The 15,386-nt window shown below is 57.6% G+C and overlaps 2 protein-coding genes across 5 annotated transcripts in view; both read right to left on the reverse strand.

The window, feature by feature from the left end:
- Positions 1 to 1,882: 1,882 nt before the first annotated feature.
- MFSD6L (major facilitator superfamily domain containing 6 like) lies at positions 1,883 to 3,994 on the reverse strand. Its single transcript, XM_084861786.1, has one exon. It carries the CDS (start codon positions 3,818 to 3,820, stop codon positions 2,036 to 2,038), a length of 1,785 nt encoding a protein of 594 aa, XP_084717912.1. The 5' UTR covers positions 3,821 to 3,994; the 3' UTR covers positions 1,883 to 2,035.
- Positions 3,995 to 5,626: 1,632 nt separating this feature from the next.
- PIK3R6 (phosphoinositide-3-kinase regulatory subunit 6) overlaps positions 5,627 to 15,386 on the reverse strand; it is a 41,317-nt gene continuing 31,557 nt past the window's right edge. For 3 of the 4 annotated variants that reach the window (XM_084863926.1, XM_084863924.1, XM_084863925.1), the window contains exons 14-20: positions 14,435 to 14,545; positions 12,772 to 12,862; positions 12,484 to 12,554; positions 12,073 to 12,163; positions 9,701 to 9,771; positions 7,096 to 7,208; positions 5,627 to 6,289 (exon numbers count right to left, since the gene is read on the reverse strand). In XM_084863926.1, the coding sequence (XP_084720052.1) occupies positions 6,133 to 6,289; positions 7,096 to 7,208; positions 9,701 to 9,771; positions 12,073 to 12,163; positions 12,484 to 12,554; positions 12,772 to 12,862; positions 14,435 to 14,545 (705 nt within the window). In that variant the 3' untranslated portion in view covers positions 5,627 to 6,132. Of the gene's footprint in view, positions 6,290 to 7,095; positions 7,209 to 7,459; positions 7,521 to 9,700; positions 9,772 to 12,072; positions 12,164 to 12,483; positions 12,555 to 12,771; positions 12,863 to 14,434; positions 14,546 to 15,386 lie in introns of those variants that run through there. The other variant, XM_084863927.1, reaches the window with a different exon arrangement.

A 15,386-nucleotide genomic window follows, 5' to 3' on the forward strand; every position in this document is an offset into this window, starting at 1 on the left:
GCCAGAAAGATCAACCACATGTTAGAAATGTGAGACTGTGAGCCACATAATATCCCGGAGGAGAAAGGACTGAAAATTGAGTCACAGGCCAATGATTCAATGAATCAGGCTTATCTAATGGAGCCTCACTGACGGCCATGGACTCCGAAGCCCGGTGAGTCTCCTGGTTGGTAACACTCCATCTATTGTTGCATCAGCGTGCTGACCGCGCGATGCATTCTGACTCCACAGGGAGAGGACGTGGCACTTCACACACCACCCCCTCTGCATCTCTCCTTTCAGCCGGTTCTGATCTGTGTCCTGTGGTTATAATGAAATTGTAAACATAAGTGTAGAGCTTTCCGGAATCCTGTGAATGGCTCTAATGAATGATGGAACCGGAGTGGGGAGTGGGCCCCTTCAAACCTGTAGCCAGTTAGTCAGAAGTGAGGGTGTCTGAATTGAGGGCAATGGTGCCCACTGGAAAATACTCCACCTCCCATACGCCTTTGCAGTTCAGGGTGGCCACGTGAGCAAACGGATGCTGTGAATTTCTGGGAAGGTTTTGTTTTCCTGATGTAGGCATTCAATCCTGTGGCTCCCTTCGCCTTTTCCTCCCTGCCCGGAGCATGGATGAGAGGCCTGCAGGTGCAGCGGCCACTGGGCTATGAGTGAACAATGTGTGAGGGAGGCCTGTAAGCTGAGGATGAAGCAGAGATGAAAAGATTTGGGTCCCCGGTGACATCGCAAATCGGCTGTAGTAGCTCTGGACTGCCTAACCCTAGACTTCTTCTGTAAGACAAATGAATTCCTAATTATTTAAGGTAGAAGTTATTTTTTTTGTTGGTTATTTGAACCTTTAGGAAGACTTTTAAAAGAACAAAGTTGCTAGAACCAAGACTAATCCACTGGACATTCTGGGTATATCCCCTTCCCCAGCTATGAGACGTTTTCTGCGTTTGAGGCCCCTTCTAAATCCAATATCTTATCCAGTGGTCGGCAAACTCATTAGTCAACAGAGCCAAATATCAACAGGACAACAATTGAAATTTCTTTTGAGAGCCAAATTTTTTAAACTTAAACTTCTTCTAACGCCACTTCTTCAAAATAGACTCGCCCAGGCTGTGGTATTTTGTGGAAGAGCCGCACTCAAGGGGCCAAAGAGCCTCCTGTGGCTTGAGAGCCACAGTTTGCGGACCACTGTACTATACTTACCTGATTATAAGATAGAAGAATTGGGCTCTGGGGCTGGTCCCTGGAATAAAGGGCCGTTTTCTGGGATGTGGGAGGGTTTGCAAAAGCACTCACTAAGTGCTTAGGCACAGGTGCCGTGGACTACCTGTGGCATCTGAACCCCGCAGAGGCCGCCGCACACTAATCAAAGCAGAAGGTGTGTGTGTGTGTGTGTGTGTGTGTGTGTAAAATGCGAGTCCAAAGGACATTGCCTTTGCTCTGACATAAGAATGGAAGGCAGTTCTAAGGGTTCCATCCCCGGAGACGCTCACATTTGAGAGTAAGAATGAACACCTATGAACTCCCACCCCCTCTCCCCAGGACATATTACATTTCCATCATCTTCTCTCATTGGAAACTTAGGAACCGGAGTCTGAGTGTGGGCACCTGTGCGTCAGTGGGGGCGGGAGGAGAGTTCTGTTTTCATTACAATTCGCACCTGCCCCAGCATGGCTTTAATAGGCTCAGGCGCATGCCCTTTAGGACCGCAGGAATGCCCAGGGCTCATCACAGCCAGCTGCTCCCTCTGCTGCCGGAATCCTGCAGGCCCCATGGTCCCCCTGGCACTGCCGGTTTGATCCCGCCACGCCCAGAGTCAGCAGCACCAGATCCGTACTAGTAAAGCTCTGGCAAATCTCATAAACCAAAAGGCAGTGACCACAGAGGGAACTTGGTTTTTGAGCAAATGCTTTTTTCCTCCATGACCTTTTACAAAACAGGACTGCCATCAGACAAGGAGGGGAACCCTTGGGGCTCCTGAATTGACTTGCTTTCTCTCCCCCGAGGCCCGTGGAGCCCCCGGTAGGCCTCGGGGACTCTGTCCTCAGCAGGCTGAGCTCTGTCCAGTCCTTTGGCTCCTTCCCAGACTGGCCTTCACCAGCCAGTCCCGTTCGGTCCCCTGCTCGGAGTCGCTCGTGTCACTCGCCTCCACCACCAGCAGCTTCGAGTAGCTGACCTTCTGCTCCTCGGGCAGTCTGGGCTGGACGAACAGGAAGAGGGCCAGCCAGAGCCCCAGGACCGCGCAGCTGGCCTGGAAGAGCACCGCCAGGCCGAAGCGCCTCACCACGAAGCCCCCCGCGAAGCTGCCCAGGCTGGCCCCGCCCCCGTAGAAGTGGCCTTGGAACATGGCCCTCAGAGGCCTCTCCGTTCCGGGGGTGGCCAGGTCCTCTAGGGAAGAGCCCACGGCCCACCACAGGGCCCCGTGGCTGAGGGCGCTCAGGACCTGCGCGGGGAGCACGGCCCACCAGCTCCAGAGGAAGGAGTAGTACAGCAGCTGCCCCGCCAGGCAGCCCAGCCCCAGCCCGATGGCCCCCAGCCTGGACAGTTTCCTAAGCAGCCCGGCTCTGAACGGGTGCAGCAGAACCTCCCCCAGCAAGCCCAGGGCCACGGAGGCACCCATCACCAGCTCGCTGCTGCCGTGGTCTTGCATGTGCCAGAACAGGAAGTTCTGGACGGTGCTGGTGACGGCTCCTACCAGGAAGACGGTGATGGCCAGGAGGATGAGGTGGGGGTCGCCCTCCACCAGAGACAGCGCTTTGCTGGTTTTGTAGCTGGGCTCCCGGCGCCTGCCGACGGGGACGGGGAACACGGAGCCCACGGGCAAGGCCAGGACGCTGAGCAGCGCGTAGCCATAGAAGGACACCGCACCCCGGGCGCCGCCGGTCTTCGGGGAGCAGCCCAGCTGCTCCACCAGGGCCGCCGCGCCGCACACGCCCACCGCCGTGCCCAGCAGCTTCCAGACCCAAAGGTTTCCGTGCCGGTCCGTGGCGTCCACAAAGTCCAGGTACTCGAAGAGGCTGTCGTCCGCCACCTGCTCCAAAGGGGCCGCCAGCAGCTCCCAGAACACCAAGGACACCAGGCAGGGGATGAAAGTCCGCCGCAGCCCTTCCAGGGACAGGCCCAGGGTCCCCGAGTCCTCCATGGTCGAGGACGCATTGGCTGGGCCCCCAGCGAGCAGAGGGAGGGCGGTGCTGACCCCCTGGAAGGCACCTTCCCAGGGAGAAGCTTCCCGCTCTGCCGGAACAGGATGGAGGGCTCCGGGTGTGGTCCAGGCTCCTTCCCCGGAGGAGCCCGCAGACTTTCCGGGCAGATGGCTGGAAGGCGCTGGGACACTTGTCTTTGCGGGTCTTTTGCTGAAGCCGGAGGCGTGGCCGATGCCAGCACTCCTCTGGGCTGGGCGGCTGGAGCTGGAGCCCGGCTCCTGGGCCAAGGTCAAGTTCACGGCCAGCGCCGCCTCCGCCGGCGGGGCTGCGGGGGTCTCGCCGGCGCCCGCGTGGCAGGAGCGGAGCCCCGGGCCTCGGTCCAGCGGCGGCACCAGCAGCACCAGCAGGCTGGCTCCCGCCGAGCCCAGCAGCGAGCCCGCGAGCAGCAGCCGCAGCCTTCGCCTCCGGTGGCTCTGGGCCAGGAGGGCGCAGCAGGGCGCCCAGACGGCGGCCGCCAGGTGCTTGCTGCCCATCAGGATGCCCACCCAGGGCGCCGCCAGGCCCAGCTGCCTCAGGTAGAGGGTCAGGAACGGGGCCACGGAGGCGTCCCGGAGCCCACACACCAAGTGGAAGAGCCCGGCCACGCCCAGCGCCCGGCTGACGTCCCACTGCGGGTTGGCGCTCATGGCTGCCCGCCCGGCGCCCTCGGACCCGGGCCGCGGAGGGCGGGGGGCTGCGCGGGGCGGCGCGGCGGGCCGGGGAGGGGCGGAAGGAGGCTCGCGCCGAGGTGCATGCGAGCGGACCCCACCTCCGGCTTCGCTCTGAGCCCCGGTCACCGGGTCAACGGCCGCCCCCGCCCCTACGTCCGGCCCCCGCCCGGAAGTGGCCCCGCCCCGAGGGACGGTGCACCTGGGGGCGGGGCCGCGCACCTGCGGCCGCACCTTTTCGGTCCGGTCCGCCTGGGCGGGACACTGCTGCTTCTCCCCGCCTCCCCCGCCCCTGGCACCTGCCACCTAGGCTTGTGGGCATTGCTGGCTCTCCCCTCCCTTCCCCGCCCTTCTACCTGCCACCTAGGCCGGCGGGCACTGCTGCCCCGCACCTGCCTCACTCCTGTCCTCCTGGGCCGGGCACTGCAGGCTCTCCCTTCCCTCCCCTGCCACCTGCCACCTGCCACCTGCCACCTAGACTGGCGGGCACTGCTGCCTCTCCCCCGCACTTGCCACGTGTGCAGGTGCTGCGCTCCAAGCTGAGCCCCTGAGACCCCGGCCGTTCCCTTCCGTGTCTCTCAGTCTCTCAGGAGCCTGAGTTTGAACCCTGAACTGCTTCAGGCCAGTGAAACTACCGGGGAGGCGGAGAGTGAATATAGAAGTCAAATTCCCTCCTCATCTTCAGGATTTACTCAAATGCCAGGACCACCTGTGACTGTCAGGGACCGCCCGAGGCCGCCCTCACTGAGATACCAGCCCCGCCCCTCGCAGACTCTGCACCCTCCGTTCCCTGCTTTACCTTCCTCCCCAGCAGGTACTGCCCAGCACGTGGGGATCCATGGGGCTCTTTATCACTCCTGATCTTGATTATCGCCCGCCTCTGTCCAGTCAGAGCTCCAGAGGCAGCTATTGTTGTCCCCGGGGCTCAGAGCAGCTTCATGGGACGTGGGTGCCCCCTGGAAGGGGCATGGCTGGTGACACCATCCTCTCCAGTCGGGACCACCCCCAGAGAGGGGTTGGGCGCTGAGGGTTGGCTTGGAGTGGCACTCCACACCTCCTCCAGGCATCCATCAGGGGTCTTCAAACTACGGCCCGCGGGCCACATGCGGCCCGCAGAGGAGTCTGATCCGGCCCGCCAGGTTTTTTGGGCAGTGAGCGCAGCCGAGGTGTTACAGTAGGAATTAGTAGTTCATATAGTCCGGCCCTCCAGCTCTCTGAGGGACCGTGATCTGGCCCCCACTTTAAAAAGTTTGAGGACCCCTGATCTAGACTCTCAAAGGGTTTGTTCTAATCTGCACCTAGGTTGTCCCACTCGGGAGTACACGCTCCAGAGGAGGTGAGCTAACATTTACTTAACAAGCCACATCCTGGGACAGGGCTGCTCACAGCACCGAATCTGACTCGGGGAGGGGAGAGTCGGCATGGGGGTGTATGCGTGGCAGGTTTTGGTCTACAACTTGCTTTCATTGCAAGCAGACCGGATGGGCTCAAGCCTCGCCTTTCTGTTCTCTGTCTTCCTTTCTTTCCCACCCACGGCTAGTCCTGGGGGCCAGGGAACTGGTCCTGGGCCACTGACTTTCCCTGTGTTACCTTGGCTGTGAGTGTTTGAACTCAAGAGCCAGCCTCTTGCTGTCTCTAGTCGCTGCTTTCTCCAAAACTAGCCTGCCTTCCCACCTCTGCGTTGGGAGTCCCTATGTCAGCGTGTGGTCCGGAGACACTACCTGGCCCGAGTGGATTAACAGGGCAGTCCTGCCCCAGTCCCTGTTAAAATATGAACTCTGCCGATGCTAGAGAAGAGCAGAAACTTTAGTGTGCATTTATAGACTCTGACACTCTCCTCTCAACCGAGACACGCCCGGGAGTGGGTGAGGTGGGCAGAGGGACGGGAGCAGACGTGGGAGGCAGAGGGGGTGTAGTTGCCTCTGTCTACTTCCCATTTCCCCCCAGCACACGGGGCCCTGACCAGAACAGCAGCTGTCACTGTGGTCTTCAGGGCTGGCTGGAAGCTGGAGTGGGAGAGGCGGGAATTGGAAGGAGCGGGCAGCTGTGCAAGGAGCTGGGCTTGTGTGTGCACAGCTTTGCCCGGGCACCCTTGGGCCTTCGTGCGGCCTCCATCAACCACACGGCCAGCCTCCTCGGGCCCCAGGCACTCACTGGCTCCTGGCTGGGGCCAGTCCCGGGCAGCCTGGCCTTGCTCCAGCCATTGGGTGAGTACTTGGACCGGTGGGTAGTGTGTCCTTCCTGGTGGGCCTGCAGCTCTCAGACTCGGCGCGTCCGCTGCCCCTTCAGGCTCACTGGGCGATGCCGGAGAACGTGTTGATGGGCATGAGCAGGGGCTTGGGCTTGGCTTTGGTCCTTTCCGCCTCCTGCTGCTGGTGGGAACTGAGCCAGAGCGCCTTGGACTTCTGGACCCCGGAACACGGCTCTGGGCAGGGGGCAACCTCGAATCTGTGAGTGGAGAGAACCTTGTTCAGAAGACCGACCTCAGGGGTCAAATCTGCCAGCGATTTTAAAGGGTATCAAGGAGGGGGCCCCACAAAGGGCGGAGGAAGCATCGGGACAAGAAAGAGCCCCCTGGGCCGAAACCGGTTTGGCTCAGTGGATAGAGTGTCGGTCTGTGGACTGGAAGGTCCCAGGTTCGATTCCGGTCAAGGGCATGTACATTGGTTGCGGGCACATCCCTGGTGGGGGGTGTACAGGAGGCAGCTGGTCGATGTTTTTCTTCCATCGATGTTTCTAGCTCTCTGTCCCTCTCCCTTCCTCTCTGTAAAAAATCAATAAAATATATTTCAAAAAATAAAGAAAATTCTAAAAAAAAAAAAAAAAAGAAAAGAAAAGAAAAGAAAAAGAAAGAGCCCCCTGGGCTGAGGGCGCAGACTGGGAGAGGAGGGCATGCCTGGATGGGTCACTGTGTCTGCCTTCCTTACCCAACCAGGGTCACAGGATCTGGGCACAGCGGCCACAGCAGGGCAGCTTGTGTTGCCGGGGGCAGTGCCAGGACCGGGTATTGGAGCAGGAGGGCTGCCCCTGCAGGTTCATGGGAATCTCAGCTACTCGGGGTGAGACGTTCCTTTGCCCTTCTTCCCGGATTCCAGTCACAGGGCAGCGGCCCAAGTTCACACCCACTGGGAACACGTTCCCCAGGTCTCAGAATCTGCCTCTGGCAAGGCTGGAGGCGGGAGAGGGCGGGGCTGGCTCCTGCTCGGTTTGCCCGGTGGGGCACGCAGCCCGAGAGGTGGCGGGCCCAGCCTCACCTGACCACATCCCTGAACGTGCGCCGATGGTCCTTGTCCAGCCACAGGGTCAGCAGCCTCTGGTCCTGGCTCTGGATCTGCACGTTGGCCGCTCGGAAGGTGTTTGTCACTGCCTGCAACAGAGAGACGGCTCCGGCAGGCGGCCCTGCCGACGTCTCCTCCCTGAACACGGGTCCCGGCTCTCTTCCTGCAAGTGACTCGGCAGTGGCTTCCAGGCTGCTCTGGTCCTCGCGGGCCTCAGGGTTTCTGCCGTCCTTCTCCCAACCCGCCACCCTTAATTCAGAGCCCAGCCCGGGCTGCTCTGGCTGGTGCCTGCTAGGTGATGACGTGGCCTGAGCGCTCCCATATGACAGGCAAGCGATGGGTGGGATTTTCTAAGTCCTGACGCCCCAGTTCCATGTTGGATTACATACAAAATTATTTACCTGGGCCAGAGACAAGGTATCTAGAAAGAGGCCACCTGCCCCCCAGGACTTAGATCAGGCCTTGTCACTTTGTATCCTGGAATTGTCTGGGGGCCAGATATGGGCAGAAGGAATCTACCCTCTGCACAGGGAACCCGGGCCAAGAGGTTCAGCCTTCAGTGCCCCCAAAGCCCTCTGTGGCTTCTCTAGGAAGTACCCAGGGCCAGAGGAAAGCATCTCTCTGACCTCCCACCTCAGGGGGCCTCTCAGAGAGGACCTCTCCCCCCAGCAGGGCACTGGAGCTGCCTGGCTGCGGGCGGGACTTCAGAAGGCCTCCTCAGTCACTGGCCCAACCCCCGTGCAGCTTTGGGTGATTCCTCGCCACAGAACGATGGAGTGCTAGAGTCTGGGCCACTTGTCTGAGTGTTCTCTGCCCTGGCTGCTCGTAGGCATCATTTAGAGAGAGAGACAGAGATGTATGTGCCCTGACTGGGGATTGAACCTGAAACCCGTTGGTGTACCAGATGATGCTCCAGCCAACTGAGCCTCTCAGCCAGGGCCAGGCATGAGCGTTTTAAAATAAGCTCCCCATTGGAGGCATGGCTGGGAACCACTGAACTCACCGACCTCTGCACTGTCATAGAGCAGAGGCACCAGAAGCGGCCTGCACGGGGGTGTGGGGATGGGGTGTCAAGCATGTCCTGGCATCACTGCTGCAGTTTGGGGTGGGGGTAGGCCAGCCAGAAAGCTACGGGCAGAGTGTGCAAGAGTCTCTCGGGAGGAGGGTCAAAGCCCAGACCCTACAGCCGGACGCCCAGGTTCTCATCCGGGCTCTGCCCCGTATTAGCTGTGTGACCTTGCACCTATGTCTTAGTCTCTCTGTGCTTTTGTTTCTCATTTAGGAGAAATGAGGTAATAATAGCAGCCACTTGGTAGGCCGGCTGTGGAGATGAAAAGACAGCATATGTGAAGCTCCTGGGACATGACAGCTGTTTGTTGATGATACTTTTTCAAGAAGGAGCTGGCATAGAGGACAGCCTTCGCTGTCGGAGGCGAAGGGAACAAACCCATGGTGGGTTCTGTCACTCCCCAGCCTGCCTCCGGGCCCCGGCCCCCGCCTTCCATCCCTCTCTAGACCAGGCCACAGGGGAAGTCCCCGGTCAGCCAGAGGGAAGGCATTCCGGCCCCAAGAACAGAGGGGCTCTGCGAGTCTGAGCAGGTGGGGAGTGGGGACAAACAAGATGCACCCCGATCTTTCTAAGACAGAGGGGAGCACAAAAGGGGAGGGGCTTTCCCCTGCGATGCCACAGAACCTGCGGCAGCTTAGATGCCCTGGCCTCTCGGTCATGGCGGGCAGGTGTGGCCCGGGGGCTGGGGGAGAGGCAGTGGACCCTGGTGGAAACGGACCAGACGGCCAGCTGGTGATGATGGACACTCAGATGTCATCCAAGACCTTCCAGAAAGACCTGGACACACAGCAGGGAGGCTGGGGACCTGGTGAGCTGGAGGCTGGGGAAAGCCAAGGGCATTTAGTAGGACATGGGGGATGCCCCACCTGACATGACCTAGCCGGTGAGGTGCCACAGAGGGGAAGGCAGAGGTTTGCAGGGACTGACTGTGGCCACTGCAGGGCTGTGCTGAGTGTCTGCCCGCAGGACCTCGGCCACCATGATCCTGCCCCGAGGATAACCAGAGGCGGTCTTGGGGTCTTCCCCATGTGCCTGAATGCAGGCAGCTGCCTTCGTTTCCCCTTGGGGTCTGTACCCCTAGACACACCAAGCGGCCGGCATTGGCCTGTGAGGGCCGCAGGAGTCTTGGCTGTCAATCTACAAATGTGGCCGTGGAGGTCAGTGGGAGGACCCGATGCAGGATTTGCAAAGGCTGCCAGTCTGAGCTCACGAGGGGATGAGCAAAAGGCTGCCAGTTGTTTCCTGCCTTCTACACCCCGATGCCCAAATGTTACCATTCTCCACTCATTTCCTAAATCAAACTTCCAATCCAGCCTCAAGAGTGTCATTGAGGCCCTTCAACTCACCAAACCGACTGATTGGAAAGCAGATTCTTTCTGATAGGAAGACCCATTTCCATAGCAAAGGCTCAGAAAGGCTCACAAGTCCTTCCTCTGATCACCCATCCCCCCCGCACACCCAGCCCCCTGCCCTATTTGAACACCCCCAGCTCCCGTTCTACCCGGCACTTACAGAGAAGGACCTTCCCGCCAAGTTGGACGACTTGACAACTTCTGTCACGTTAACACTCAGGCATGTGTGGTCTGTCGGGGAGAAACATTTTGGGGGGAAGTGGGCGGGACTTGAAAGGGGAGGAATGAGAGGGGGGGGGGCAGCTGTGAAAGGGCCTTCAGGGAAGTAGGCCAGTTTGAGATTCTAAATCCTAAGAAGACTCCCTCTCTCCACAGGAACCTTCTCCCTCATTCTGCTTAGCCCCTTCCTGACTCCACCTCGCTCCTAGCCACGTTTCTGTTCCTTCCTGATTATATTATCCATTTCCCTCCCCTGGAGAATCCACAAGGTTCTGTATCCTCAGGCACAGCAGCCAACCCAGACCCCTTTCTCCATGCCCTCACACCCCTCTTCCAAGCGGAGGAAGTTCTGTTGAGCTTCCTCGTGTCTCCTGGGAAGGAACCTCGCCCAGGATGTGTGTGCAGCAAAGCACCCCGGAGGGCGAGGAGCGCAGCTCTCCGGGCAGGCTGAGGCCTTCCCTGGGCGCCGGAACGGTGCCTAATGTGTCCAGATCATGTGTGACTGCTCCCAGGCCTCCCTTCTCCCTGCTAAGGAGGGTTCTTCGATATCTATGCCTGAGGCGGGTCTGGCCTCCGTCCTGACAGGGTTTTGTGATGGAAGACTTGGAGGAGGCATAAGCTAGGGTGGGGGATGGGCAGTGCGAGTCTTGTGAAGGAGAGAGAAGAAATACAAAGTTAACAAGAGGTTAAGATGATCATTTACTACACATAATGCACGTAAACTAGTATCTTAGCTCCATTTTAGAAGTGAGAAAACGGATTGAGCCGTCACAAGTAACTTGCCCAGGTCACACGCCCCCTTCACGGTGGGCGTTAAGAACCTACAAGTAAAGGCTGTCTCCTGCCCTATACGCCAGCCATGTCTGGCTGTGATGGAGCCTCGTGTCATCCACAAATTCAAGAACCATTTTATCAGGAAGTGATCAAAGCAACCAACTATTTCTTGAGTGTCCTCTTTGTGACAGACGCCAGGACAATTTAGGAGTGATGATGCCCATAAATAAACACAAATGCTTTACAGGACAGACGGGAGAAATAATTTGCTGGAGAGCTAGCAAAGCCGCCCAGGAGAGGAGGGAGGGAGCGAGGCATACTCCTCATAGGCTTCCAGGCTGGCTAATGTGTATTTTCAGTCTATGTTTCTTCTAGAACATTCCAGAGTCATTCATCTTTTTTTTTTTTTAAACAGATATATTTTATTGATTTCAGAGAGATAGAAGCATCAATGATGAGAATCATTGATTGACTGCCTCCTGCATGCCCCCTACTGGGGATCAAGCCTAAAACCCAGGCATGTGCCCTTGACCAGAATGAAACCCCAGACCCTTCAGTCCTCAGGCCAATGCTCTTTCCGCTGAGCCAAACCAGCTAGGGCTCATGCATTCTTTTGAAAACAAATTCTTGGGTGTAAAGTAGCATTTCTTTTATTCAGTAAATGTTTCCTGAGTACCTGCTATGTGCCAGAACGTGTGCTAGGCACTGGGGGTAGAGCAGTGAGCAAGATACATTTCTGCCTGGTGAACTGTTTGCTCTGGAACAGCCTTCCGCAGGCATCTGTGGCTCCCAGCCTGGACGCCTGGCCTGCTGAGATGTGGAGGTTGCAGAAGAAGTGCGAGGAACAGAGTGAGGAGCACGGGCTCTTGTGTGACGTGTGGCCTTGGGCAAGTCATTTCATTTTCTTCAGTTTCCTCTCCAGGAAAGAGTTGCTGATACGAATAATGCCTATGACATTGGGCTAATCTGCTTACAGGAATGGATATGCTTGACAGAGAACATAACCTGGCCTCTGAGCCGTGTGTGTGGTGGTTAGAAATCCACATCACCAGCCTTTCCGTTATTCCAGAGGCCAGGGCACTCCCAGGAGCCGCTCACGTTTATAACCTATGCATATAATTATAGGCACATAAACTGGTGTCTTCTATGATCTCAATTGCAGACTTAATTAGGGTACGATCTTCGTATCAATGGGTATCTGTCATTCTATAATTAGTTAGTAGATACTTTGGATCCGTAGTGCCCTTTGTGACCCGGAGGGTCCCTGCCCGATGGATCAGAATTCAAAATAAAAATTCCCAAATAGAACCCTGGCCCTGCAGCCCGGGCACAGAGGAGGCGCTGCTGCAGCCCCTTCCGCTGACCCTCTGCCTTCATCAGGCCTCAGACGTGCAACCCAGTGCCAAGGAGCAGCCAGCCCGCTCACTGCTCAGCATCGGAGGGCGGGGCCAGGTTCACCGCCCCTCCTGTCCCTGGACCCTCTATCCTCCGCCCTCTCGTCCCTCCGCCTCTCTCTGCTCTGCTTTCCCAGCTCCTCACCTTCGGTGTCACCGGCTGGAAGGGCCTTCAGGACCAGCCCGGTGGCCCTCAGGGAAATGGTAACCTCTCGGGTCCGGTGGCTGAGCAGGGCCTGGGGAGGAAGATCAGGCTCAGAGGGCTGCCCTCATGTCCTCACATCAACAGACTCACTTCCAGCCCAACTCGAGTTAGAGCATGCTCAGCCCTGGGGGCATGTGCAAGCCTTCTAGACCCAAAGGATGAAATCAGGGCCCCTCCTTGTCTACCTGTGAGGCCACTGGGAACCCTCACATTCCTCCCAAACTCTCTGAAAGCTGGGACACTGGGGCAGCAGCCCGGAAGGGGCAGAGGCTCCTCTGGTTCTGTTTCCCCTCCCCGTGCTCCTGACACCTGCTTCCAGCCAGGGCACCTCCTGACCGCACCACCACTGACCTTCCGGTAGCTCAGGGAGAGCTCCGCCCCCGGGGCCTCAGCCGCGCCTCTCCTCCTGGGGGAGAAGCCATCTGAGGGGAGAGGAGAAGAGGCTGAAGGTGGGAGGTCCTCCCAGGACCCTAGCTTCCCCACCTCCCTGAGCCTCAGGGGGCCAGGCTGCCCTTCTGCCCGGGGAGGCTCGGAGGGACCCAAGGTCATCACCTCAGCATTCAGCCAGGACAGGTGGGGGAAAGGGGCGTGGGGAGGCTGAGCCAGGGCGAGCTTTGGAAAAGGGGAGCAGATGCTCACCTCTGGGGAATTTGGAGTCTTGGATCTTCGCCTTCAGCTCAGTGAGGAAAACGTCCTCTGCGGAGTCTTGGCTCAGGTCACGGAAGAAGATCTGGAGAGATGGGGGGGGGGGGGGAGAGCAAAGGAGGTGGAGAAGGCTGGCTCCCTGCCATAGACAGCTCCCCCTGCCACCCCAGAGCCCGAGGGTGTGGGTGGCTAGGAGAATTTGTAGAAGCTGTCAGAGTGCCCCCGCCCCTCCTGCCAATGCTGGATTCTGAGTGGCATCCCGTGATGACCTGGATCTGACTCTGTCCAGCTACCTACACACATATCACATGTACAGCCCATCACAGACTTATAAACAGCGGAGGAAACTACGACTGGAACCCAAACCACTGGAACCACCGCTGATGTGGGTGGCAGGAGCGGGGGACACAGCTCACACGGGGGAGGGAGGGTAGTGAAGTCTCTTGGAGACCCTGGCAGGAGGCATGAAAGGGTGAGGGCCAGGAAGGAGGACCTGACAGTCCCCGATGGGCACAGAGAAGCGGGGCTGCAGGAGCCCAGGGCTAGTGAGAGCTGGTTTGCTCCCAGGGAGACCCCGAGGAAATGTGGGGGCGGGAGTGGCTCCTGAGGGGAGAGGGACAGAGCAGAGGGGAGCGGCAAGAGGGAGGATGTTGGAACAACGGGGAAGAGTAGCCACGGGATTCTCAAAGGAACAGGGACGGAGAGAGGAAGAAAGTGCCGTCAGAAGCCAGGAGCTGGCCTGGCTCTCACAGCGAGGCCTCCGCGGTCTGTGCACCGTAAACCATGTCACAGGCGCCAACATTGTTAGGCGAGGCCACTCGGTGACTGTGATGGGCCAGACCGAAAGCAGACCGCGCCACTGTCAGGTCTGAACACAGGCAAAGGTGGGAAGACTCTGCAGGCCACAGCCCTTCCGCTCCCCTCCCAGCCAATAGGGAGCGGCCGCTGTTTCTTAGCGCCAAAGAGTGACAGTTAAAACGGCCGAGATGTCCATTCCTGCTTCCTGACGGCATTGGATCCAGAGCAAAGCCATCTTTTTTGGTGTCTTTTTCTCCAAAGTCACCGGCAGGAGTGCTAACAGTCCCCTCCTGAGATGCCTCCTGGTTCTCCAGGGGTGTGGCCCCCTCACTCAGCTAGTCAGGAAACTCATCCCTGTCCAGCGTCCAGGGTGCTCCGGGGGGTGGGGGAGTGAGGGGGGCTTCAGCTGAGGGCAGTGGCAGCTACCGAATCTTTCAAAGTTTGCATTGCTGCGATGGTTACTCCCTGTCTGAGACCTCTGAGAGTTTTCCCCCCATTTGTCTCTTTTGTGTTGTTTTGGTTTGCATTTTGAAAACCAAGGAAAAGTAAAAAACCCTTTATTTGGGTTAAGATCAAGGAGGCAATGAAGAAAAGCTCTCCCCCCAGGAAGCAGAGTGAAAGCAAGACTTCGGTAAGCCAGAAGGACTTCCACGAGAAGCTGGAGGCAGAGGCGACCCCTGGGAACCAGCCTGCAGGTGCTCACAGAAATCCAGGGAGAAACCCAGGAAGAAGGCAAAATGAACAGCCCAGGTCTCTGGGTGGGTTTATGACGGGCACCCTGGTAGCCTGTGTTTCCCCTGAGCCAGGCCCTCGGGGGCGGGGGCCCGGGGCCCAGCAGCTGCCCAGGTGGAAAGCTTACCTTGACTGTGTAGAGCTGGAAGTAGATGGGCTGGGTGCCCATGCGGACGTAGTAGGTGATGACGTCCAGGATGAAGGGGTCTACGGTCTGGGACGTGTCCAGGGAGGGAGGCTGTGAGGGAGAGAGAATGTTTTCTAGGACCTCCTTCCATGCTACTGTGGCAGGTGCCACTTTCCTAATAGAGAAGCCCCATGACCCCACCTCTCCTCTGTGACGCTCTAACCCAGCTGGTCCTTCAGCACAGCCCAAGCCTTTCCTACCACCCTGTTTCCTGTGCAGAACCCCACGTCCCCGGGGACTCGGATTCATTATAATTGCACCAAGATATACCTGGTACCTCGCTGTGCAAAGCATTGTGCTGGGTCCTTGGGGTCGACAAGATGCTTGAGAATGTAACTAATCATGAAAGAGTCTGGACTGGGTTCTGGGTTTGGATTAGCTACTCACTACCCTTGGGCGTGAGAAGTTGGACCAGAAGGTGATGTCTCCTTCAGTTTTGGGGGTAGCTGAATATATTAATAAACTTTTTTTTTTTTTTTTTTTTTGTTTTTTACATATTATTGGGAAGGGACTAGTGCAATGTCCTACAGTCCTCCCCCTCCCCCGCCTCTGAACTCCATGTAATTCTAAAGCGTAATAATTTGGTGTTTTAGGTAAACAGAACAGAATGTCTACATAGAATCTGATAGCATCAGAGTTGGAAAGAAACTCAGAGTTTATCTAACCCATCTATGTATGGTCCTATAAGATCTCCTCTGATTCTCACGTCTGATCTATTGAATACTGTTCCCTTCAAAAAGGTTATGCTAAAGAATCGTGACCTTATTCTAATCAAGCTGCATTCCTCACACTGTATCCAGTCTCTTCATGTAGAAACTGCTTTTGGAGTAAGTGTAAGGATCAAACAATTTGTTAATTATAAGGAGAAGGAGAGCAGGGGAAAACCAAATCT

This window comes from Pipistrellus hanaki (genome assembly GCF_964339955.1).
Source record: "Pipistrellus hanaki genome assembly, chromosome: 16".
Taxonomy (NCBI): domain Eukaryota; kingdom Metazoa; phylum Chordata; class Mammalia; order Chiroptera; family Vespertilionidae; genus Pipistrellus; species Pipistrellus hanaki.